Raw genomic sequence first — 24121 nt, 5'->3', positions numbered from 1 at the left:
TAGGCCCTGGCCTGCACAGAGAGAGAAAACGACACACTTAATATAAAATTCCTAGGGCAAAACCCATCCATCCCAAACATATCTGATTTCATCACATTACATACCTGCACAGAGAGACAAAACAACACAGCAGTGTTTGTAGTGTGGGCTATAAGAAGACCAGTGTGTCAGTGCAATCAAGTACACCTGCCTCTAATTAGTCCAACCCCATTCCAGCCATTGGCTCACCAAAAATGTGACACACACAAAACCACTCCCAACCCAGTGCAACTTCACACAATAATATGGAGCTGAATTAACACAGGCACATTAGTCTACCATGTTACAAGCTGCATGCTATTACAAGCCAACATATGCAGACTTCTGCCTTGTTCGGGTGGCAGCATTTTTTTTTTTTCTTTTGTGTCCTGACACGTTTATGTTTTTTGTTTTCGTTTGATTATTTTGTTGGTTTTGGAAACGAATTTAAACAAACTTGTGACAATACTTGAGAATCACAGTGACACATAGTGATTAGGCATATGATTGAAAAATGCCTAGGTTTAGAGCTATGAGCTGTGAGCAATGCAAAGTTAAATATATATATATTTGTATAAATGGGAAACAACCCTAACTTGAAAGTTTGAAATGTGTGAGATCCATGAATTGTTTGAAGAACTAGAAATTATCTAAAAATGCCTTAAGTGAAAATGTAGAGTTGCATCTATTCTCCCAAACCAAAAAAAAAAAAAAAAAAAAAAAAAAAGGAGAAGAAGCATTCTGTAACTTAGAAATAAGGCTGACGTGTTGACAACAGACTAAAACACTAATTCGCAGGTGGCTATCAGGAACAGAGAGGCGAGCAAAGTCACAAACACCAAGGCTGCAGACAGCCACGCAGAAACAGCAGATAACATAGAGACAACGCCTGCTAGAACCGTGGAGAGGAAGGTCACTTCACACGAGATTGTAGGAGTAGGCCACAGAGAAATAATGCAAAACAGTTTTGAGGCAGCTACTTAAACTGACAGTTTTCAAAGGACAAATTAGTTGTAAAGTCAGCTTCAGGCCACACAACTGTACAACAATTAACTGCCCCCTTTAGAACTAGTACATACAGCAAGTGGCCGCAGGTGCTTTATTAAATGCATATATGACCCGTCGTGTCCAGTAAATTTGCTAGGTAGAGACGCTCTGACAAAACTTAAGATAGCAGTCATGCCATTCTTTTCTGGTATTACACCTGAGTGCATGCTAAATGACACCCGCCACATCCACTTTCCAGAAACCGACCGAGTATCACAACATTCTGAGATTTAAACAAACTCCAGGCCCAGATCCACCTTATGATCAGCAAGTGTGGAAGCTAGGAGAACAGCACTTGACCTTACAGCACAGGCCGAAATTGTGTAGGTTACGCAGTAACCACAGATAGTAAAATAATAGAAGCAAAACCACTTTCTTCTTCATATTCTGCACAGAGCGCTGAGCTGTCAGCTGTGATTTGCGCATGTGAAATACACAAAGATAAACAAATAACCATTTATATAGACAGCCAGTATGTTTTCTCTGCTGTGCATCATTTTGCAAAAAATCTGGAAAACCAGAGGAATGATTACACCAACCGGAAAACCAGTTCAGCATGCCAACCTCTTACAACGCCTACTGACTCTTTCATTGCTACAGGCAATAACTTTGCTGACAGAGCAGCAAAACAGGCGGCACAAAAGACAAACATCACATTGATGGCAGTAAACACACATCAGATTCCACTGGATGTGTTGAAAAATGAACAAAAAGCAGCAAGCACAGCAGAGCAGGCAAAATGGCTAAAACACGGTGCAGTTCTGACAAACGATTTAATGATGTGTTATGGCAAGCCAGTGCTGCCAAAATCTCTCCACAAGATGGCGGCATTAGTGACTCATGGCTATACGCATTTGTCATCGGGGGGAATGACCTGTATTGTCAACTCTCATTTCTACACTGTAAATTTTGAAACTTCAGCAAAACAATTTGTCAGAACGTGCATGACGTGTCAAAAATATAATGCTCAGGGAAATCTGCGACCAAAAAGAGGCCGTTTTCCCACTCCACCTCATCCTTTTCACACAATTCATATGGATTTTATTGAACTAAGCGAATGTCAAGGGTCAAAATACACCCTAGTGGTTATAGACGTGTTCTCAAAATGGCCGGAAATCTATCCAGTGAAAAAGGCAGATGCAATTTCAGTAGCAAAGTGTCTGTGCAATCACTTCATACCCACATATGGCATCCCAGCTTTGATACGATCAGACAACGGCACTCATTTTGTAAATGATGTCATCACTAAGGTCTCTGAAGCACTCGGTTTCAGCATAAAACACCACTGTGCTTATCACCCTCAGAGCGCAGGCCTTGTAGAGAGAACTAACGGCACTATAAAACAAAGGCTCAGGAAATGCATGGCAGAAACAGGAAGGCCGTGGCCTGAATGTTTGGGTTTAGTGAAAATGTGGATGCGCTTAACGCAAGGCTCCCATAAACTAACTCCATTTGAAATCATTCATGGCAGGCCGTTTCCACTGCCTATTACCAGTCAACCAATAGACAAAGCAATCAGAGAAAACACATTAGCAGAATGGATGTCTAAGCTATTGGAAAACAAAGAGATCATTGTACATAATCAACAACCTGATGATGTTTCTCCAGTGTCTTGCAGACTAAAGCCCGGTGACTGGGTTCTGATCAAGGTGCTCCAAAGGAAAAACTGGAGCACACCCAGGTGGGAGGGGCCATACCAAGTCCTCCTCACTACACCGACCGCTTGCAAAATTGCGGAACGACCATCCTGGATCCATCAGAGTCACTGCAGGCGAGTAAGTGAAGCCATCTAAACACAGCTGACAGCAGGCTTGCCCACTTGTTGTGATCTCGCCCGGTGGAGGGGTCAGCTTTCCTGGCCGGGGGGTCTACTCGCGACAGGAGGGTGTGTCCCGTCGTCATGAGGTGGTGGCTCTTAATAACTGCAGTGGCCCTGACCATGGCCGGGCTCCTCATCTTTGCTTCCGTGAGGGACAACAAGTCACGCAATATGAAGAAAAGGCAGACACTGTATGACAAAGGACAGTACACCAAGTTTCCCCATGGCTACGCCACTAACTTTTGGTGGCAGTTTATGAACACTACAGCTCACTGGAATAATAAAACTGACTGCTATGCATGTACCCATATGCCCCTATCCTCACAGACGTCTGGCCTGTGGCCGTACAGCATACCTGAAGATCGCAGTTGGTGTCTGTTGGGCCTGGCAACACATCCAGGCTACGGTACTCTTTGGTCCAAGGCCAACTACAGCATCCCAGCAAAAGCAACCTGGAGGTCATCATCACCCACAAATGTGAACTGTTCCGGACAGACCTACCTACTGACCTGGCCCCAAGTCTCAGACCCACTGCCTGATGTAATTCTACTAAACAAACTGAACGCAGCGCAACTGCCAGTATGTGTGATGAACAATGGATCGCGGGCAGTGGGGGAGCTGCCTACTCACCTATCTACCGGATGCCACTACAAACAAAGACTCAGTACCAGACAGGATGTGCACGGACGGCACCAAGCAGTAAAGGAACCAGAGTTTCGCATCTGAGGAGGAGTGAAATTCTTACAGAGCTTGATCCCCGGCATTGGAGCTGCCGAGGTGCGGGATCATGTGGAGATCAACCGATATGCTCTGCTACGACGCATCAACTTTGACAAAGACCCTGGGACCGGCTTTAGCAGGAGAACAGAAGGCCATCAGAACGATGGTGCTGCAGAACAGACTGACTCTAGACCTGCTAACAGCATCACAAGGAGGAGTTTGTAAGCGGAGACATTTATGAAGCTTTGCAGAATTTGACCATTCTGCAGAAATATGTCACTGACCACACATCTGGAGCAGCTACACCGCCATGTCTAAGAGTAATGATTTCAAAGATGATAACAACTACAATGACTGCTTATGTTGCCGTGCCTCAAGAAGAACAGCATCCCGTTGCAATTCTGTTAGAGGAGAACTTGTAATAACTGCTAATGAATGACGTGGTGATTAAAAATGACTTGTCAAGTGATCATGCACTGATTAACACATTAGTAGTTTATGCAGGTACAATATAAGGTTTTCATCCTTTTAAACATAAGGTTTTTATCCTTTATTTTTTGTAGTTTAGTTTTATTTTTTCTTGTTTATTCCACTTGTTATTTCATTTACTATGATTTTCATTTACTATGATTTTCATTTACTATGATTTTCTTTTGTTTTATTCTTTAGACCAAATGATTTCCATTTCTGCTATGCTGACATTTTGAAAATTAAAAAATTGCTTAAGATACTTAATAAATAACCTTCACAGACAATTGTTGTATACATTTAAAATAAGTTAAAACAGGAGGGAATGTTACAGGAAAAATGATTCTATGTTTCTTTACCTTCTTTTAAATGTGCAAGCATGCCCTTTTGTCTATGGTTAGATTAGTTTAGAATTATCTTTTTAGACTTTCTCAGCAAAGACATACTGTTTTGGGACATATTGTTTTAGATTGTTTTATCTCTCACAGCTTTCTCCCAGCTCTCTGCTGACAAGACTAGCGCCACATATGGAGTTGTTTATTTTATCTGTTTTGTATTTTCTTATCCTGTTCTCACTGTCTTTCCTATAAAAAGTGCCCAGCCTCTGTACACGTTGTGAGTTGTTCTGAACAGCTTACCCGTGTGCACGTTAAAGCATAAAAAGTGATCTTGTCTCATTGTGTCTTTATTTCTCCTGGGTCTTTTACAGAGTTTTCCCCCAACAGGAGGAAAGGTTATGTTGAAGCAGGAGACCAAAAAAAGGGCCATCTACAGGGTTCTTTGGACTGTGTTATGAGTATTGTGCTAGCTGAAATAAACTACTCTGGACACAGCACAGAAAACATTGTCTTTCTGTGCTGTGTCCAAGCAAGCCTTTTCCCCTTGAGATGGTTCAGGTGGACTAACAGCTGCTTTGTTAGGGGTTCAAAGCTGCCCCAGAAACAAGCCAGCCAAAACTGATTCATGCCCAAAATAATTCATTTGAAGCTGCCACTAGATTCTCTTATCTGCCAACTGTTAAGTTTCTTTGTAATGTTGCTGTAAAAAGCGCCGTAATTGTAGGTGCAGTTTTGCAAAAGGGAAAGAGGCATTCAAAAATAATGAAAAATGGCTCAAGATACAAACTTTGAGGGAATACAACAAACACAAAGTAGGTTAAAGAGGTAGTGCACACTAAAATGCTTTTTTTTATTTTTAGCTCTAAAATAAACTTCACTGTGACAGAGTGAAAATGGCTCAAGACACCCTTTTCTGTTTGGGATTATGAAAGATAAGTGGTGTAACCAGCTGTTAAGTTTCTTTTGTTTTAACATGGCGGTTCAATGATTTTGACAGGAGCAGAAGCAACACCATGCTGCAATGTTTCACTACACACCCACACGTCTCAGCACTGCTTTTGATGGCAGGACACTGAACTGATAGCAAGAGGGCGAGAGAGAGTCAAAGACAGCTTTGGGCATTACTAGGGCTTCAGGTAAAAGCTTGAATTTATACAGTTTATGACCATCCTGATCTCCCATGACCCTCTGTGGCAGACGTTCATTGACAATCTGTCTAATCCTCTTTTTTTCACTTGGCCTGAGATTCACTGAGCAACTCCTGCCTCACATATCTATGTCCCCTCTTCAGTAACCCATCTAAACTCAAAGCATCTTTTTTTAATCTTGCACTGCATGGATTTAGGCTCAAATGTGGGAGTGAATGTACACCTTAGGTAAAGTGCAACAAAGATTAGCTGTTGAGTTTATTTCTATGTATATATGTGTGTGTGACCAACCTAGTTGGAAAGTCTGTGGCACTAAGATTGATGAAAAAATCCCACTTCCAGTCCAGCATGGAGAGCAGATCCTGCATGCTGCGTAGGTAGGCTTTGAGAAGGCTGGCTCCTCCCCAGATGGTGACCATGCGCCATGGCGTGGCTCTCACATTTGGGTACTGCTGGGCTATCTGCAGGACCTCCCGATGCATGTAGCCAGACCGCTGTCAGAGTTTTAAAACCAAAAGTCAGTTAAAGAGTTAAATGAGGAGAGGCTGCTTCTGAAACAAAAGCATAATCTACTTTTAGCTTTGTTCTCACAGAGCTGCAGCTGCCACTGTGCCAAGACCATCACACAAAACTGGCTCCTGTTGAAAGAGAATTTGATCTGAGAAGAACAACAGCCACATGGTGCTCTGTGCTGTGGGTCATAATGACGATAGAGGAAGAATCAAAATTAGTTTCTGTTGCTGGCTGTTCCTCCTTTAGGTGACTGCAGGTGAGACAAAAATAAATGAACTGAGCTTAAAAGATAATCTGGAACAAACCACAGTGCGGGGATTAAAGGAAGAAATAGAGGCTGCTGAGCTGCCAAGCTTTATGCAGCGGTATTAAAAATTGAGTGAGTGAACATGTGACCACTGCAAGTGTCTAAAATATGCAAGAAACCAACAACTGAAGGTTCAACAATTCTTTTTATTATTTCTACTTGGAACTTAAACTGATTAATTATAACCTAATTAACAAGGGGCCTGTTCACAAATAAGGAGAGCTAATAAACGTTGTGAAGCAATAAATGGGCAGTTTAGGGAGACACAGACACTTCGAAAGTGACTGTTTGGGGACACAAAGTCCAATTGTGTTTAGCAAAGCATGAATAAAGGGTATCGATTCTGTCTTGTATATTTAAAAGAGGACATAAAGATTGTATGAAAAGGGTATACAGTTTTTTTGCAGAAATTAGAAAATAGGAGAACGAATGGTCAAAGAGTAGTCTGAACTCAGTACTCGCCTTTAAACAGGAGAAGAAGAGGACAGGATAAGAGAGAGCAGAGCAGTTGGCAGACATTTTCTAGGACAAACCTGACCTGTTTTACAGCCTCATCTCTCAAACAGGCTTTTGCCTCTGAGATGGATGAGGTTAGGCAAGCAAAGTATCTAAGACTGTCTGTGGTGTGATTGTCCTACTGACGTCTTATCCATCATTGCCTCCGGTGAGCTGCTCTGCCGTCCCTTGGCAGCAGAACAGAGCAACTCCCTACGTCTCCACAACCTTTCCGGCAACACAGGTGCACTGAGAACAGGCACCTGTTTCTCTGCTGTCTCTGCTGAACGCACCTGAGGTCCCTGCCTCAGTACCAGCCGTGCATTTGTCTTTTGCCTTCCGGCTGCACATGACAGCAGACCTTTCCTCCACTAAATCCAGCCCCTAAGAATAACCACACTTTGCTCTATCCAGGCTAATCCCCTTTACTACACTGTGAGACCCGTGGGATAAATTTAACCTTCATAATGCAAATAAGATCTAACTGGGAAAAGCATCTGTGAGTGCACCAAACACATACTGTTTAATATAATATTTAAGCACCAAAAATAATACTGTCTAAAGAGACTGCATGGCAGTTGAAGCTCTGTAATTACCTTATCCACATGGATGTAGTAATAGTGGTCACGGTGATAAATGGCTTTGATGAGACGTTTGAGCTGCCGTACAGCACGGCCGTGGACCATCAGAACGAAAGCCACTCTGACGGGGTTCTCCACTTCGGATAGGCTGTCTTCCAGCTCACCAACAGCCTGAACTGGGTGTGACACACCTGTCCCAATAGGACAGACAAATATGACTCAGTAGGCTTGGGGGCACCTCTAAGCTAGCTGTTTAACAGGCACTATTAATGGATTGAAAGAGATTTAATTTTACCATGTTACATATCTGAAGTATTCAAAATCTAAAAGGGTTTTCTATTACTTTCCTTTTTGACAAAGCGTCCAACTCAGCAACACTGCAAGCTGCATTTACAGTAATGGCACAACTGAGCCAGAGGCGTGGGTTGAGTCTTTTGGCCCTGTGCAACCCCTGCATTATACTGCAGTTGCAAACAAGTTCCCTAAATGTGGCTATACAATCAGAGACATTTGACGATCTATAATGTATAACCCTAAAACTAAGCATAGCAATGGGCAAAAGATGGAAAGATTCTTCTGAGTTAAGGACATGAAACAGCTATTTGTTGCTGTTTATCATAGTGGGTCAAATCTTTTTGTTTTTAGTATTTGAATTTAGTACATTTTTAATTATGTACCAAAGAAAACTGTAACAGCTACAACATTGTTAGACTGAAAAATAACAAAATCTATAAAACAAAATTATCCTATAACTGTCAAGGAAATTTGGCAACAAAGAATGTCTAGACTGAAAATGCACTGGTGAGTAAAAATTACAGTAAATGTCAAAAAGTGTCATTTTGTTCATTTTTTACATTCATCTCCTTTCACGTTGAAGTTTGTAGACTACACGTGATTATAAATACTCATGCAAACTTTAGCGGGTTCTCACCAAGCTGAGGGCAGAACTGAGGGAGTGACTCTGGCATGAGCTGCCCGGCCTGATGCTGGCACACGATGTTGGCGATCTCCTGTCTGCACTGCTGTGACGCGGCGCGGTGCAGAGCAGACAGCGCATCCTTTCCTATGATATCACATTTAGGCACAAAGTCACTGTTGGGGGCTTGGTGCGCCCCGTCCACGCTGCCTGGCTCTCCTGGTATGGCAGCAGCAGGTAACTTGCCTGCCCCGTCTGGGCGGATCTCGCTAAGGTTACGGCTGCTGGAGAGATCGTGGGGGACTACACCATCTACTCCAACCCCTGTCATTCCCCGTTCCTGGGGGGTCTTCAGCCTGATGTTGGGCTTCCCTCCACGGCGGCTGCTCCCTCTCCTCAGTGCACTGGCACCATTGCTTCCCTTGTTTCTCCCCGACAATGAATTCTGTGCGTTGTCTTTCTTGGGGTCCTGGTTGTCGTGGTCAGGCAGCTTAGACTGTCTTAGTTTTCTCTGAGGAAAGAGAGAGAGCAGAGACATATTTTAAATCCTGCTCTGTTGCCAGTCATTCCATAAGGTTATCTTGGACAACCACTACTGAGAGGAGGCGTTATTTCTTTGGAGTCATAATGAATCATAATGAATCCACAGAAATGACACATAAGGTAAACAAAGACCTCGACTAGGGCAGCAGTAGACAGATCCCCAGAGGGAAGGATGTGTTTACTTGCTTTTGTTTTTTTCATTCTGCCGATCTGGGTTATTTTTAGCTGAGTCTCTGCCTTTTTATGGAGCTAATCTGCAAAAAGTGGACAGTCACACATGATTCCAGTGATTCACTGTACCGACCTGAGTTTCCTCCCTCTGGCCGAAATCACAGGCAGGAAAAATGCACACACATGCAAGTAGGTCACATGTTTACAGCCCCTTCATACACACATTAAGAAGTGACAATGTGGCAAATTTACTTGCACTTTAGTGCTAAAATTATCTCAAAGAGCTCAGGGGGATTTTGTGACAAATTAACAACAATATTCTATCATTTTAGTTTATTATAATAAAAAAAAAATCAGTAAAGCACTAACTTTGATAGTGTTTGACTGTAACCTCTTAAAAATCAAACCAGGGCTTGAGAGCTTCCTTAAAATCTCAAGATAAGACCTTCTTATAAATGCTTTGACATAATAAAATCAGTGAAGTGTCCCACTGCTGCAGTCTCTGGCCGTAAAATCTCTAAATGTTAAGTCCACCCAGTGTTTGTCATATAGTTATACTTTTGTGAAAATGTCAACATAAAAGGGAAAGATCAGCTTTGGGGCAGGTGCAGAGCTGCCCGTTTTCCCCAGCAGGAAAATTATGTAAACACTAATGAAAGCTAGAAAGGTCTCTTTCCTCAAGTGCAAAAAACAAAACAAAAGAATGCATCATAGAGAATAGTGTGTTATCATCTAAACTGATGTTGTATCAAAATGAAAGAGGACCCAGTTTAAGTTTTACATCTAAGGCTCGGTTTCAAAGCAAAAGCTTTGAGTGAATCAGTCTCACTAGAGTAGAAATCACACCTCAAAAAATAAAGGCAGAGGACTTTTTTGGAGGGAAAGACACTCACACGCACACAGTTTAAGCCATTTTAAATCTTCTAGCCAAATAACATCATAGTTTTGGCACACTAAATTACTGGTTCATATAAAAAGTCCCTTCAAAATATTCATTTGGAGAAGAGAAAGAAGAGCGAGTGGGTGAGAGTGTTCTGCCTCTGTCAGAAGTTATGGTAAAACGTGGGCCCGCTCATTCGCCTCACACCGCTGGCACCCCGACAGCCCAGAGATTGTGGGAACAGAAGATGGACCGGGCCTGTGCGGTGGGACGAGGAGCCAGATAATACATGGCCAACACACCAGCTGCCAACCAATAAAGCAAAGTCAGCTACTGGCTGCCAACTGCAGTCTCAAATCCAATACAGTAAGAGGGATTGTGAAGTAAACTTACACAGCAGTCAGTGCAGTGCAAACCTACTGGAAGATGCTTATATACATTTAAGGAACCTTGCCATCTTTCTGAGAAATTATGACACCATACATGTCAACTCATCAAGAAAGCTTTGCTTCCTTTAATCGGTGTAAGAGCGGGTGCTTTAGTTACATCTTTATGTCAATTTCACAACACTCAAAGGCCAAACTAAACACAACCTCAGCTTCTGTGGAAGTGCTGGGAGGAAATCTGTGGTCTGACCAGCTGCACGACACTAACTCAGAATAGGCCTTAGAGAGTGACTACCCATGTTGCCTTACTTAACAAAGATTTATCCTTTTTTGTTGCCATTTCTGACCTTTTCATAAACCAAATTGTATTTGATGCAAAACGCCACAGCTGCAAAATGTGGCATTAATACGGCATAAATATGTAAAAATGCCAACAAAAACTTTTTGTTCTGAAAATCAAATTCCTGTAAAATTCAATTAAATAAAAAAAGAATAATAATAAAAACATTAATGGCATGATAACAACAAGCATGATTGCCAGCAAACATTCATAAGAAAGCTTAGTTTTCAGCTGCCAGCTGACATGTTTTTTGTGCAGAAAGCCAAGCACGCAGCACGGGCTAACATTTCAATTTTCCTTATCACTTGTGTTCACAGCTTTTAATTAACACCATCATGTCAAAAAAAAATGTATTGATTCAAAGGCAAGCCAGTCAGCCTCTTTACTTTCCAATTAAAGTAGAGTGAAACCATATCAGCGTTGCCATCTGCTGAAGCGTGAAGCTGCAGCAGCAGCGAGCACTCAGCTCTGCAGGAGAACCCGGGCGTGCAGAGGGTGATACGAGGATGACAAGCGTCATGTCTTCTTCTGTCCTCGCAATCCTTTCGCTCTTCTGCCCAAGGGATTTAATATAACGCATGTGACCGTGTTCACACATGCACTGCCAGACGCTGATTAGAGCAGATGCAAGATAAGGCAGAGATCGCTGAGCACGGGGAGACCGTTCAGAGGTGAAGTGATGATTAATGTGCACGCTCAAGTCAGAAATTTGATTCTGCATCTGCGAGAGTGCAAACATGCAGAGACCAAATGCTGACATTTGCATAGATGTCTGCCAACATAGCTGCATATAGAGCTGACATTTGTGCTGAGTGGTAGTGCCACAACTTCAGGGCCCAAAGATTAAAAACAGTCAATAAATAAATCTGATTAACAGTGAAGCAAACAACCAGTGCAGCTCTTTTCCCATCCACCTGCACACCTTTTAACTTTAAGACCATTATGCTTTCACCTGAGACACTCAACAGCAACCCCCGAGGTGCAGTTGAGCTTCTATAAAGCAGTGTGCACTTCTGCTCATTTAGAAACACAGAAGAGCTGCATTTAAACACAGAAACCACAGCCCTGCACACATTTCTCTTATCTTTGCTGAGGCATGTTTAAGCATGAATACAACTGGTGAAACAGCAAACAGAAACAGGTGATGAAAGCCGGAGCCTCTCTCAAAATCACTTCAGCAAGAAAAGTTGACTCACTTGCTGCATTTAAAGGAAATGATTTATTTATTTAGTCTAACATCACCATCTGACCGATTAGCTCATGGTTTAAACTGAAGTGGTCAGCAGCAAATCATTTCCTTGGCAAACAGAGGCTACTGTCCGCAGAGTAATGACCCATCTTTTTCCCTTTCTCTGAAGGAACAGCCAAACATCTTTCCCTCCCCTCCCACTCGGCCACTGTTACATCTGTTGCCTGCCTTAAACCTTGCCAGGCACAGAACTTCAATCTATCCACATTGGAAAAAATTACACCACCACATTGCTTGATACATCACAATAGTGAGCTGGCAGGGCTCCCACCTCAGTTTTCAGTGTGCATTCCTGTGGCTCCATCATCACTGGTGTGTCTCAAAAAATGAGTCCTGTACACGCATGGTTCACCTATCTATGTTAACAGCTCAGGTTACCTGACTTAGAGGGAGAACTGGAACAGAAACTGCCTCAAGGTAGCGCACTCCAGGTGTGCCAGGGAGACCCAGGGAAAAAAATTCCCACACAAGACTTGGCTACTGTCGAAGAAACGGTTTCAGTGGTATGTAGGAGAGGCAGCTCTCTGCTGAACTTTTTGGTATGACTCAAAGCTAATTGAAAGTCACAGAACAGCCACAAGCACATCACAATCCACAGGTTGATATAAATAAGTAGGAAACATAAAACAAAAGAGATCCAAGTCATCCTGGAACTACTACATGAAGGCGGTCCTGCTCACACTGATGAAGTGTTTGGGATCAATGAATCACTAGTCTGTTCTCATGCTCCCTCAAACTTACATTACTTCATAGCATACTATTCGTCTTAGATATTCCCCTCAGTCTGTTTTTCATCACATTTTAACAACGCCATGGTTTCCAAAAGAAATAAACATGAGCGGTGGTACCCAAGCTCACCGCTGTTCCTTAAACAAGTTAACTACCACTTAACTACTCCTCTGGTTTCATGGCTGTGACAGTCTAGTAACGAATACTTTCTCACCAGGTAGTGTGGTCAATGAGAGACTGAGGAACAGACAGACACGCAGGCAAGTAGGTAGGTAGGAGGGCTGGACAGGGCTGGTCCGTTGTGCTGAAATGTTTGGGAGCAGCGCTCTTCCCCAACTGCTAACAGCTAACATCAGCTATAACTCACAGGGGGCTAAGTGCTAACGGCTAGCTCTACAATTAAACCAAAGCGAATAGCTGTCACGCCAAATACACCCGGAGGATCGGTTCCTCACCTCTGCCTCGCCTTCTTCCAGACTTCTCAGACTCCATACCACAAGCCCTTGAATCAGGAGGATAGTTAATGCGGCGGCAATCGCTAGTTTATATCGTCGGAGCAGCTTCTGCACTCGAACGCTGGCCACCATTTTTCCGACTCCGGTTGACTGGGAGCGCGTGCAGGGCTCATTCTGAGCGGCGCGCCCACGCGGGGTCGCTCAACATCCCGGTTTGCTGGAAAAAGTTATAAAGACGATTAGAACTGCTTATAATAATAATTAGTATTTATTTATTTGACTGTATTTTATAGCGTTCACTCACATTAGTTTTTTATATTTCCAATGACCTGAAATAAAAATAAATAAGTAAACGTTCTTTTTAAATTCATTTTCTATTTTCTTATTTCTTCAACATCAGTGTAATGGTATCAGAAACAAAATAAAAGAATAAATAAAAATATGCATTATATTTTCCTTCAACTTCCAGGTACAGACATAACATGACACTGACAGGTGACATATTAAAGGAAAATCTAACATACACTACACTTCATAGCATCTTCAGTTAGCATTGAGATTCAAGTTTCAGGAGGTCAGCCTTTACATTGGAGCTCAGTTTCCCCCCAAAACATGGTCCCTCATTTGGTGCTTTGATTCAGAACTGAATCCACCGTAGGTGTTCATTTGGGTTGAGTTACTGCAAAACCATAAGTCAGACATTTACATCCCCAACAGGTCCCAGAGCTCATATGACCCCCCCCCCCCTTTTTTTTTTAAACTTTGTTACATAAGTGCGTTGTAAAAATTTTATATTTAATGAAATCTGGCAAATCTGATGAGGTGCACGGTGATATTTTCTTGAAAGTGTGATATAAACAACATTTTACTTTACTTTTATAAGTAAAAGTAAGCCAAGTCAGTCAGGATGAGGGCATTGTTCTCCTGAAAGAGAGACCGCTCCCTTAAGGATAGCAGTGTTTCATCATAGAACAAAGGTAATTAGGCAGAAAAGCTGTGTATTGATTTGCAGTCACCCTTCCCTCCAAGGTGGCGACGAGACCCGCAGCATAACAAAGGCATCAGATCACCTTCAGCGTTATGGGTCAGGATTTTACTTGAATTAGGCATTTTTAAATTTTCTGTACTGATTAGGCCTGCCTATCAACACCCATTCATATTCATTTACATAAATAGTAAAATTCAATACGTGGTATAACACCCCCCCCCCCCCCCCCAAGAAAAACACACAACAACAACAACAACAACAACAGACAAACAAACAAACAACAACAACAACAACAACAACAAAATGCCACAAAATATCAGTTAAGAAAACGAATTCAGAAAATTACTTCATTATAAAATGATACACTAAACTGTATGTTTACGGATTTGTTATTTATGTATTTATTACTGTGTAAAATACGCTGACTCGAATGAATACTTATTACTTAAAAAGCTTGCTGGAGTTTGGCTTTTCCAAGTTTTAGTTACTTCCCTCTCCCTGTAAGGATGGCCAGTATGCAAAACTAATTTCTCCTCGCTGTCTCGAGGGCAAAGTATAATATACTGATTCAATTCAGCAAGCTTGGGCCACAGCCAGATATGTGAAGTGCATATTAAGAGATCTGTTTTATCCTGTCTACGGGATGTCAGTGCCTCTCTCCACCTTTAAGATATAAAATAATGAAAGTATCTGGGGTGACATACTTTATGAAGTTTATCTAGTAAAAAAGGAGAAAAAGGGCGGGGGCGCATGTTTTCATAGTTTCCATCTATGAATACTAATGGTACATTTTGGGTCTTTGTTTGTGTAGAAAGCCTCTAAGGATGGGACACCCGCGGTTGCCAGGGTAACGGGACTCCAGCTCAGGAATCCGGGGTGTTAACTAACTTATACTGGTCTGGATGCCATTAGTTAAACAGCGGAGGAAGCAGCAATAGCAACCTGCTGTAATATTTATTCAGCAGCACAGACGCTGCTGTTTTCCGTGTCCGTGGCCTGGTGTCCTCCGCACATAGAGAGGGGTCCAGCTTAAAAATGCCTATTAGCCTAAGTAATGAGTCTGTGTGCCCGTGCGCTGCTGCTGCTTCCAGTCAGTGTCAGTCAGACCATAAACAAAACCAATGCTGCTGTCCGGCTCCAAGCCACAGCGACGTCACGCGCGCTTCGGGGAGGGCGTCAGTGCGCCGTCACGGGCTCTTAAACGCTGTGTGGCGTGTTTGACCGAGTGGAGAGAGTTTGAGATCCCCACTTTGCAGAGCGCATGTGGACTGCCAGCCTGTCCGGGACTGAGCGCACGATGAAGACGAGCGACAGGAGGACAGTTTCCTTTTCTGATCTGTAAGATGAGAGCCCCGGCGCTGAGGCCGAAGAGTTCAGGAGGATTTGTAAAGGGAAGATTAACAGTTCACGAAGGAGAAATGTCCACAACTGCAACTCCAACCATCCCCTCCTTCCAGCTGACATCTGATCAACTCACAGTGGTCGCTGCGTCCTGTAAGTAAAGCTTTAAGGATGTAATTCGAGTAAAAATCGTTTCTTTAGAGGGAGACATTTGGATACAGCATTTGGATTTAATCTAGCCACACATGCAGATAGCTATATATATATACAGGCTTTTAATGTCTCAGCTTTGGCTCTTATGTTTACCAAGCCCATTAAAAACAAGCTTAGACACTTGAGTTTGTCATTTTAAACACACCAGAGAAACTCTGACTGTAGAGATGGACTGACATTTAAAAACAGTGAATAAGCACATTTTTATTAAAAAAAAAACTCATCACAGGCTTCAAATGTGCAAAGTGAGTGGAAAGAAAACGCACAGTGTCTGACTCAGTGTGATTAAGTGACTTCTCATTCTCTCCGGCTTCAAGCAGTTTCCTCTCTGGTGTTCTTCGTGGTTATCGTGGTGCTGCTGTCCATCATCTACCGCAAGGATCCTCAGTGCTGCAGACTGTTTTCCTATCAGGGGCCACATGCAGATATGGTAAGGAAAAACAAACCACATGGCAGAGAGTGTATGTGTGTGTGGGTGGGGGTGAGGGTGAGGGGGGACAAAAAAAACGCCCTGATGCTGAGTTTTGTGGGGGGTTTTCTTTGTAAGGTGATCTGTATGTTCAGTTTCTCAGCACAAACTGTTGAGATTACACTCAAAGACAGGCCGGCACGCAGACATTAAGGCGTGTCAGATTGAATTTGCATAGCGGCACAAACATGGCCTACAATAAACTTGATATGATCAGTGTCAGTCAGTGAATTTGCTCCGGTGGAAATAGCGCGCTGCCAGAAATATCTCTTGAGTGCTGCACTATCTCTCCAATAGAATTGGACAGAATTAGCACTGATGCTACTTCAGCACCATAGTGGCCTAATTAAATCACTGCAAATCAAATTTATTTTTTTTCTGTCCCAGCATTGGCAGGGTGAAGCAAATCAACCCAAGTCCTTGGGTCTGTTTTTAGCTTGTGTGTTAAAAATCATACCTACAAAATAACATAACTGTTTGCTCACTAAAGAGAAACACTTGACTATCCTCAGTGCTGCAGGTGCTGGTGCAGGATAAACTAAAGAGGAAATGCAAATACTCCCAAAGAATTATACTGTTTATTAGTCGTCTGTTTCCTTTTCCTGACCCGTCTCTCCCCTCCATTAGTCCCCAGGGGTGAGGTTTGAGTGTTATCTTTAGATTGCAGAGACACAACTCATGCCTCCCTCCTTCAACTGACAGGAAGCTGTCTGTTCAGCTGTGTCTTTAATGGAGAGGCTCTGTTGTGCCTGAGTTTAAGGAACTAACAGACTGTTTCACTTGTACAAAGTGGCCATGCTGACCTCTGCTTACAGCTGTACCGTGTTGCTGATAAGAGAAGCACATGATGGTTTCTATTTACCCACAGGTCACGTACAGTGAACTGCACGTGACAGATTAGAGAGTGATGAGTGTCGTTACAATTCCTGCGATTAATTGTGGTGAAAAAGAGGCTTTCACTCTTTTGACCACAAGCGAGAGAAAGTGAAGATTGAGCAACACACACACACAGGCGCTCTTTCATTGTGTTTCATGTCTTCGACTTCATAGTCACATACCTTTCCCTGCTTCAGTTTGCTCCATGAATAGTGGACCGACCCCACGGTGGGTGTTGGAGGTGGGGGGGAGACAAGAGGGACAATGGGAGCTCCTTTAGGCTGCGGCGGAGGAGAAAAAAAGCACACTGCTGCTGGGGTCCTCCCCCGACTTCGACACTGATTTTACACGGTTGTGCTTTTTTCTTCACGCTGGCTGATTCAATGGCAGGCGACAAAAGCTCCTCTCCTTTTTTTTTCCTTTTCTCTTCGACGTGGTGACGTTTCTTTCTTTTTTTTTATCCTCCCTCTCAAAAGTACAAACCAGTGAGGGGAAAATGACCTTTGACATCACCTTTTCTTGGTGCCATCTCTGTGTGTCTGTGAAACGTAATGAGGGTTATGGCAAAGGTCGACAGATCGCGTCACTTTGATGGTGAGTGATGTCATCGTTTAAAAAGGCCTGGGAAAATAATAAATCTGATAAACTGATGATATGTTGATGTGACCCCGTGTTAGTGCAATCTGAGCTGCCTTTGTTGCTTCTGTGTGAGAAGAATCTCTATAGTATTCGCAGCAACTGCTGTTTAGCTCATATCTCTTGTCCTCATGCTGGATCTAAATCTCAGTCAGGCAACAAATTGACTTTGTGGTAAAGGCGGCTCAAATGACATAAAAAGGCCATAATGTGTATTGGAGTGTGCTCCTTAACAGGTACCCGCCGGGGCTACACGGGCAATAGAGGGACGCTGAAAAGACCACACGGTGTGGTTTGTTGCCTAGGGACCTTGATGACACAGTAGGACATCACATTGTTCTCCACACAAAGGAGACTCATTTAGACGTGAGGCAATTACCTCGTTTTACTAACGGCCTTTTTTCAGGATTTCTGCACCTCATACAGTGAGACACTGACGGGTCTTGTTTTATAGGAGGAGGAGGCACGGAAATCTGAGGGTGGTCGTCTTATTGATTAGATAATTTATGGTACTGCTGAACCAGCCGGTGCACCAAAGTGACTAAACAAGGCATGAAAATTGGTCAATTGGGCTGAAGTTAGTGGTTCTCAGCAACAAGAACCAGAAAAATGCTTCACCTAGTTAAACTCTAAAGGTGAAATTCCAGTCCCGTGTTTAATTAATAACTAAGAGGTTTTTTTTTCCTGTCCCGCAACTTCTTGAATTTATTACTGTTTGTTTTACAGGGTGCTCCCTCTCAGTACTACAGCAGCAGGCAGACGCTGGTGCCATCTCCTTTTCTCGAGCAGACACAGATCACTGATGACAGCAGCACTCAGGTGAGAGAGCCCATCATCTGCTATTAAGCCAAACAAAGCACCTCTCTTCCCGTCTGTGTATGCTAATGGTTAAGGCAGGGCCTTCATTCACATGCACACACTCTATAATACACATAGGCCGGAAAGTCCTTGTCTCTGAAGTGAATGTTTCTGATGAGATTTATCCTTTAATGTGGGTATCTGGGAATAATACCCATCTGGGGTATATGATGGGGGAAATAATTATTTGATACCTGCTGAATTTGTAAGTTTTCACACTTACAAAGAAATGTGCAGTCTCTGATTTCTATATAACATTGTATATTATAATATATATATAATATACATATATTATATACAGAATATCCATCAGAAATCCAGTATTTAACACATTACATAAAAATAATAAACTGATTTGCATGTCACTGAGTGAGATAAATATTTGATCCACAAGCAAAACATGACGTAGTACTTGGTCGAATAACCTTTGTTGGCAAAAGCACAGCAGCAAAACGTTTTTTGTAGTTGGTTTTTGCCCACTCCTCTTTACAGAAGCTCTTTAAACTCATCCTTTGGGTTCTCGTCTAAGATTTTACATCCATTGGCCTCTCAATGTGCTGAAGCCATCCTGCACCCTTAGCAGAAACAGCCCCAAAGCATAATGTTCCCACCTCCTTGCTTAACTCTGGGGATGGTGTTTTCTGGGTCATACTCAGCATTTGTCTTCCTCCAAACATGGCAGGTCAAGTTGATGACAAAGACCTTTTGGTGTCATTTGACCACAGCCTTCTCTGAATTATTTAACCTATAGGTGTCTTCGGATGGGCCCGTACATGTGTCTTCTTGTGCAGATCCGTGTGGGCGCAGCAAGATTTCAATCCACTAGTGTAGTGCGTTACCAATGGTGCTCTTGGTGACTGTGGTCCCAACTGCCTGCCTCCTCCGGTATAGTTTTGGGATGATCCATCACAATTCTCATGAGAATGAGGGTAATTGTTAGTCATTTTATAAATTTTGCTTCTTGCTGACAGTGTTGTGGCTCCTCCTAATGTCCTCTGACAACTTTTTGGTCATGCCCGTGGTGGTGGAGAGGTTAGAATGGTAGAAAGTGATTATGTGGACAGGTTTGCTTTATACACGTAAAGAGCTGAGATGGTGAATGTCTGCAACTGACTGACTGATTGTAATTTGTATGTCACATGGCCACACAGAATTCTGGCTGGTTCAAATGCCTACTTCACTCATGCAAATCAGTTTATGTCTTTTATGTCATGTGTTTGGGGTTTTTTGTCTGGATTTTTGGTTGGTATTCTGTCTTTCTCCATTAAAATGAACCTAACCTAAAAATCTATTTCATTTAATTTCTTTTCTTTTCTTTCATTTCTTTTTAAGTGAGCAAATCTATAAATTTAGCAGGGCTCAAACACTTATTTCCCCCACTAAACTTCAGACCACTTTTCACAAATAACATAAAGACACCTGCTTCTTGTCCCACTGTGGTCTGTTTACGTCTCAGCAGGCAGGTCAGCTGTTCTACGTCGGCCTGCCCTCCAGCTACAGCCTGCCTGTGCTGGAAGGCCCCCTGCCGAGGCTCCCCTCCTATGAGAGCGTCCGAAAGAAGGACCGCCAGAGGCAGATCCACATGATGATCGCAGACCGTTTTGGTCTCAATGGACCCATTGTGACTGAGGTGGGGTACACTAGAGACTAAAACTGCATTACACAGTTTGGTATTGTTGTAAAGCCTTTGGAAATGTAGCCCTTCAGGTGGTTTTGTTAAGCATGGGATTGTGGGAGAACATTAAATCTCCAAAAAAAGTCGGCTTTTTATTGAAAGCCCTCATTTCTATTGACACAGTGGGTGGAGATAACAGAATGAGACTCTCTTTATTATTGTTAATAGAAAGATGTTGGCACACAATGTTGTAACAAGACCTTAGACTGCATTCAGAGCGCAGTAAACAGGATGCAGTATCAGCTCATCTAATGCCTGCTGCCGAATTGTGCTGGCAGCTGCGTTTCGAGGTTTTACCGTGTTGATCTTTCGCTTAGCTTCTAGTTCGCACAACGCTTGAGCAAACAAGGTAATGAGAAAAAGGAACATCAAACATAATTAAAGCCTGCGTTCTGAGTGCAAACAGTGCCCAAGAATGCAGCTTTGTGCTCCCATCTTCCACCGTTTTTTTCTACTTTGACCTCCTCTCCGTTTCTTTAATTAAACACCCCCTAGCATGACTGCTCATCACCAAAGCACATTCACACACAATACTCTTCTGTCATCCCATCACTAGTCACTGACAAACATTCCTCTACACAATCTGAACTCTATCTTGCAAGAGTTCAGATGATGGACCCCTTTATTTCCCCGCCTGCCCTGCGTGGCCCGAGGCAGGACGGCAGTAAAACTTTGCAGCCTGGTATGCGTGCGCGTGTGGTGCGGGTATCAAACGGGGGGCAGGGTTGTGGGGGTGCACTTGTCGCCTGAGGGTCCCCAAGCAATTAAAAGATAAGAGGACTCAGTCAGGAAGCGTGAATCTGCTAGATGTGATGAGAAAGATAATATATTTGGGGGAAAAAAGTAACATGTTCCAGACAGCCAGGATGGGGATGGATTAATTGGTAATGTAAATACAAACACGTTCTGCTTCACCACAGGGTCAGATTTCAGTTCTTTCAGGCCTGTGGATGCTCTCAGATTAACTCAGTCCTTCCGGATTGTTCGAGGACTTTTAATTTCCTGAAGAATTTTGTGGTCTGCAACCTCGGTGGCATTACTGTGCGCTCTCAGACAGCTATGGAGAACAGTGCCCTTTGGCAACTTGGGAAATGTTTCCCAAAAGTCTTCAGAAGTCTCATCACTGCATACAAAGGCAGCAGTATGACAGTAACATGTATACACGTGCATCTCATTACTGAATGATATTCCATGTCTTTCCTTAAATCTGTATTAAGATAGCAGCTGTAAACATAATATTACCACTTGATTAATGCTATATTATAATGACCATGGAGTTTGCATGTTCTCCATGTGGGTTTCTTCTGGGTTTTCCAGCTTCCCCATCCACAGTCCAAAGACATACAAATTAGGTTAACTGGTTATTAGGACATAGATGTGAATGTGAGTGCAAATGGTGGTCAGTCTCTCTGCGTTGTATTTAATTCATGCTACTCCAGTTGTATTTGTTTGTGAAAGTATTTGCCTACAGAAAGCTGACAAAGCAGGGTTTTCAACCACTGCAAACTTTTCTCTGAGCAGTCGACCAAACTATCAACTATGTGGTTGACAAGTGGGCCAGAATAGGGAAGGAGTGACAGCAGAGTTAACCAGGAGTGAGAGAAGTGCGATCAAAAAAATACAGCAAGAAAAGTACCAAAAGTGGCCATTTCAGCTCCCTGTGTGTTATAATGGTGTGAAACCAGCCCAGTGAAGGAACAATGGGCTGGTTTCAGTCATTATGCAAATGTACTGTTTATAAGATTTGGGGAAACCTGCAGTCAGCCGAGACTGAAGAAGTCACTTGGATGAGTGACGAAACGTTTCTCCCACAAAACGCTATGTCCAGATGAACAGAATCAACTTTTGGAGATTTACTTACCTGGATGATTGAACATGCATCAAGACGAAAGCAAAATTATGAATTCCTGAAGTCCTGAATAAGTCGGAAATCTGAATTTCTGACTTCCCAGTCAGAATTTGAATCTAGAATGTTCCTTCAACTTGGATTTCTTACTTGGAAAGACAGAATAAAAAACAAACAAACAAAGTATTATGCTGTATTGCCAGTGATACAAGAGTTAGCTAACTTAGCTAACAAATCCTGTTTTTACTTGCTTTTGTTCCGATATCTGAGTTCGAAGGTATCTAGAACACGGTGGAACACCAACGACAGCACAATCTAGAGTAGGGCACAGATTAGTTGTACCACATGTTTCTGACATTGCCGCCATCTGACTGCAGGCAGCTGGGCAGTCTGAGCTGCCCTAAGCTGCCCAACGACTCCCAATATGCCACAGGTGTCGAACTCCAGGCCTCGAGTGTCCTGCAGGTTTTAGATGTGTCCTTCATCCACAGCTGATTTAAATGGCTAAATTACCTCTTCAACATGTCTTGAAGTTCTCCAGAAGCCTGGTAATGAACTAATCATTTGATTCAGGCTTGTTGACCCAGGGTGATATCTAAAGCTTGCAGGACACCGGCCCTCGAGAACTGGAGTTCGACACCCCTGCAATATGCTGTCACCATTGAACTGTCATTTCCCATTAGCCCTACGACAGACTCATGATCTGTCCAATCACAGCTAAAATAGGCTCCAGCTCCACCCCACACATCCCGCAAACCTGAATTGGATAAGCAGAAATAATGAATAGATGTCAGCAGCCTATTTTTTCACTCTGCAGAGATTATGTTACATTAGCATTTTGAGTCTGAAGAGCTGATTAAGTTTATTTTTCCATTAAGTTCTGTTAAATGCTTATCTTGGTCCACCTGCTGGCTGCTAACTTTATCTGAATCAGAGCAGTTAACCTGTGGATCTGAACACTCCACAGACCCTTCAGTTACTTGCTAATTTTAAACAATTAGCTATTCTGACCGACAGTTCAGCTCATAGATGTTCGTGTAATATTTAGTGTAAAATCTCTTCTATCTTTTTCCCCCATCTCCTACAGCCTCCTCCAACATACGAAGAGAGCATCCGTCAGTCGGTGGAGCTGCCGTACGACATCCTCTCATCCAGCCTGGACGTCCCCTCTGCTCAGAGTTTCTACACCAACACTAGAGCCGTCGTTCAGACTGACACAGCGCCTCCAGCTAACTTTGAGGCCGCCGACAACACCGTCCTATCCATGTGACGCCGATCAAGCCATCAAGCTTTCTGGTGAATGTGAAGCAGAATTGCGATATTTAACGTAACGCAGATGCAGTTACTAAATCGACTGGATCCTTAACACTTGTGTACAAGATGATTCTGATACCTCAAAACTGACAGAGCTAATGTTGATCATGAGCTGGAAGGCAACCATACGAGGAGCCGCACACCCTGCAGGGAAGGACACGTTTGAATGTTAAAAATACTTTGTGACATTTACTGTGCTCTACCGTGCCCGTGAGTTTGAAAACAGAAACACTGAATACTCATAAAACTAAGGTGGCTGGCACATCTCGAACAGGAGAGGGCAGAACTGAAACATACCAAAAAAAGGGAACGACTATTTACTTTGTTGGTTACAGTGACGTGTATTAAATTCTGTTAATGGACTTATGTTTTCACAGTTAGCTCTTCTCATTTATTCTAATGTCCCCGAACTGGAAACCTCATTGTGTGGTTTTTAAAGAGGTCTGTTTGTTTAGTAGCTGCCGCAAAGCGGGCTTCTTTACCCCGCTGAGGCGATGCAACGCTGCTCTAGCTTGAGAGGGAGAATAAAAAAGGTGCTAATGAGAGTGCCTTTCATGGAATCGAAACTAGACATTCATTACAAAACCTTTGTCTTTACCCCATCTTTTGATTTTTTTCTATTTACACACCAGATTTTATGTCTTAATGTTCTGTGCGTTATTTTCTCTTACTTTCCATGTGCACGAGTCGTATGTTTGCCCTGCATATGTCTCGTACTGTATTTATTGAAGAAAGATAACTGACATCTTGTTATTTCTCTGTGGAAACAAATGTAATAAATA

General features: G+C 42.8%; 2 protein-coding genes across 4 annotated transcripts in view; one reads left to right on the top strand and one right to left on the bottom strand.

Annotated features, from left to right (window-relative positions):
- The window catches only part of xylt2 (xylosyltransferase II), a 23813-nt gene extending 10532 nt beyond the window's left edge, over positions 1–13281 (bottom strand). Inside the window, exons 1-4 of the mRNA XM_085270788.1 lie at positions 13124–13281; positions 8386–8881; positions 7470–7645; positions 5850–6052 (exon numbers count right to left, since the gene is read on the bottom strand). Coding sequence (XP_085126914.1) covers positions 5850–6052; positions 7470–7645; positions 8386–8881; positions 13124–13255 — 1007 coding nt within the window. The 5' untranslated portion in view covers positions 13256–13281. The remainder of the gene's footprint in view (positions 1–5849; positions 6053–7469; positions 7646–8385; positions 8882–13123) is intronic.
- On the top strand, positions 12820–24121 carry LOC146575880 (uncharacterized). Of its 3 annotated transcripts, XM_085270790.1 has the most exons (6): positions 12820–12936; positions 15368–15605; positions 15983–16095; positions 18373–18465; positions 19961–20134; positions 23113–24121. In XM_085270790.1, exons 2-6 carry the CDS (start codon positions 15455–15457, stop codon positions 23293–23295), a joined length of 714 nt encoding a protein of 237 aa, XP_085126916.1. In that variant the 5' UTR covers positions 12820–12936; positions 15368–15454; the 3' UTR covers positions 23296–24121. The 3 variants fall into 3 exon arrangements, with proteins under 3 accessions (XP_085126916.1, XP_085126917.1, XP_085126918.1); XM_085270791.1 differs by lacking the exon at positions 12820–12936 and having other exon boundaries at positions 15006–15605; positions 15986–16095; positions 23113–24120; XM_085270792.1 differs by lacking the exon at positions 12820–12936 and having other exon boundaries at positions 15006–15605; positions 19964–20134; positions 23113–24120.

Source organism: Mchenga conophoros, linkage group LG4 (assembly GCF_057382185.1).
Source record: "Mchenga conophoros isolate Kocher_MC1m ecotype Shallow Benthic linkage group LG4, M_conophoros_male_GT1.1, whole genome shotgun sequence".
NCBI classification, from domain to species: domain Eukaryota; kingdom Metazoa; phylum Chordata; class Actinopteri; order Cichliformes; family Cichlidae; genus Mchenga; species Mchenga conophoros.
This window is presented reverse-complemented; position numbering and strand designations above follow the sequence as displayed.

Coding starts and splice junctions, on each gene's coding strand:
- LOC146575880 (XM_085270790.1), top strand. CDS start 15,455: ATGAGAGCCCCGGCGCTGAGGCCGAAGAGTTCAGGAGGATTTGTAAAG. Junction 18,466..19,960: donor CTGATGACAGCAGCACTCAG/GTGAGAGAGCCC, acceptor TTTACGTCTCAG/CAGGCAGGTCAGCTGTTCTA. Junction 20,135..23,112: donor ATGGACCCATTGTGACTGAG/GTGGGGTACACT, acceptor CATCTCCTACAG/CCTCCTCCAACATACGAAGA.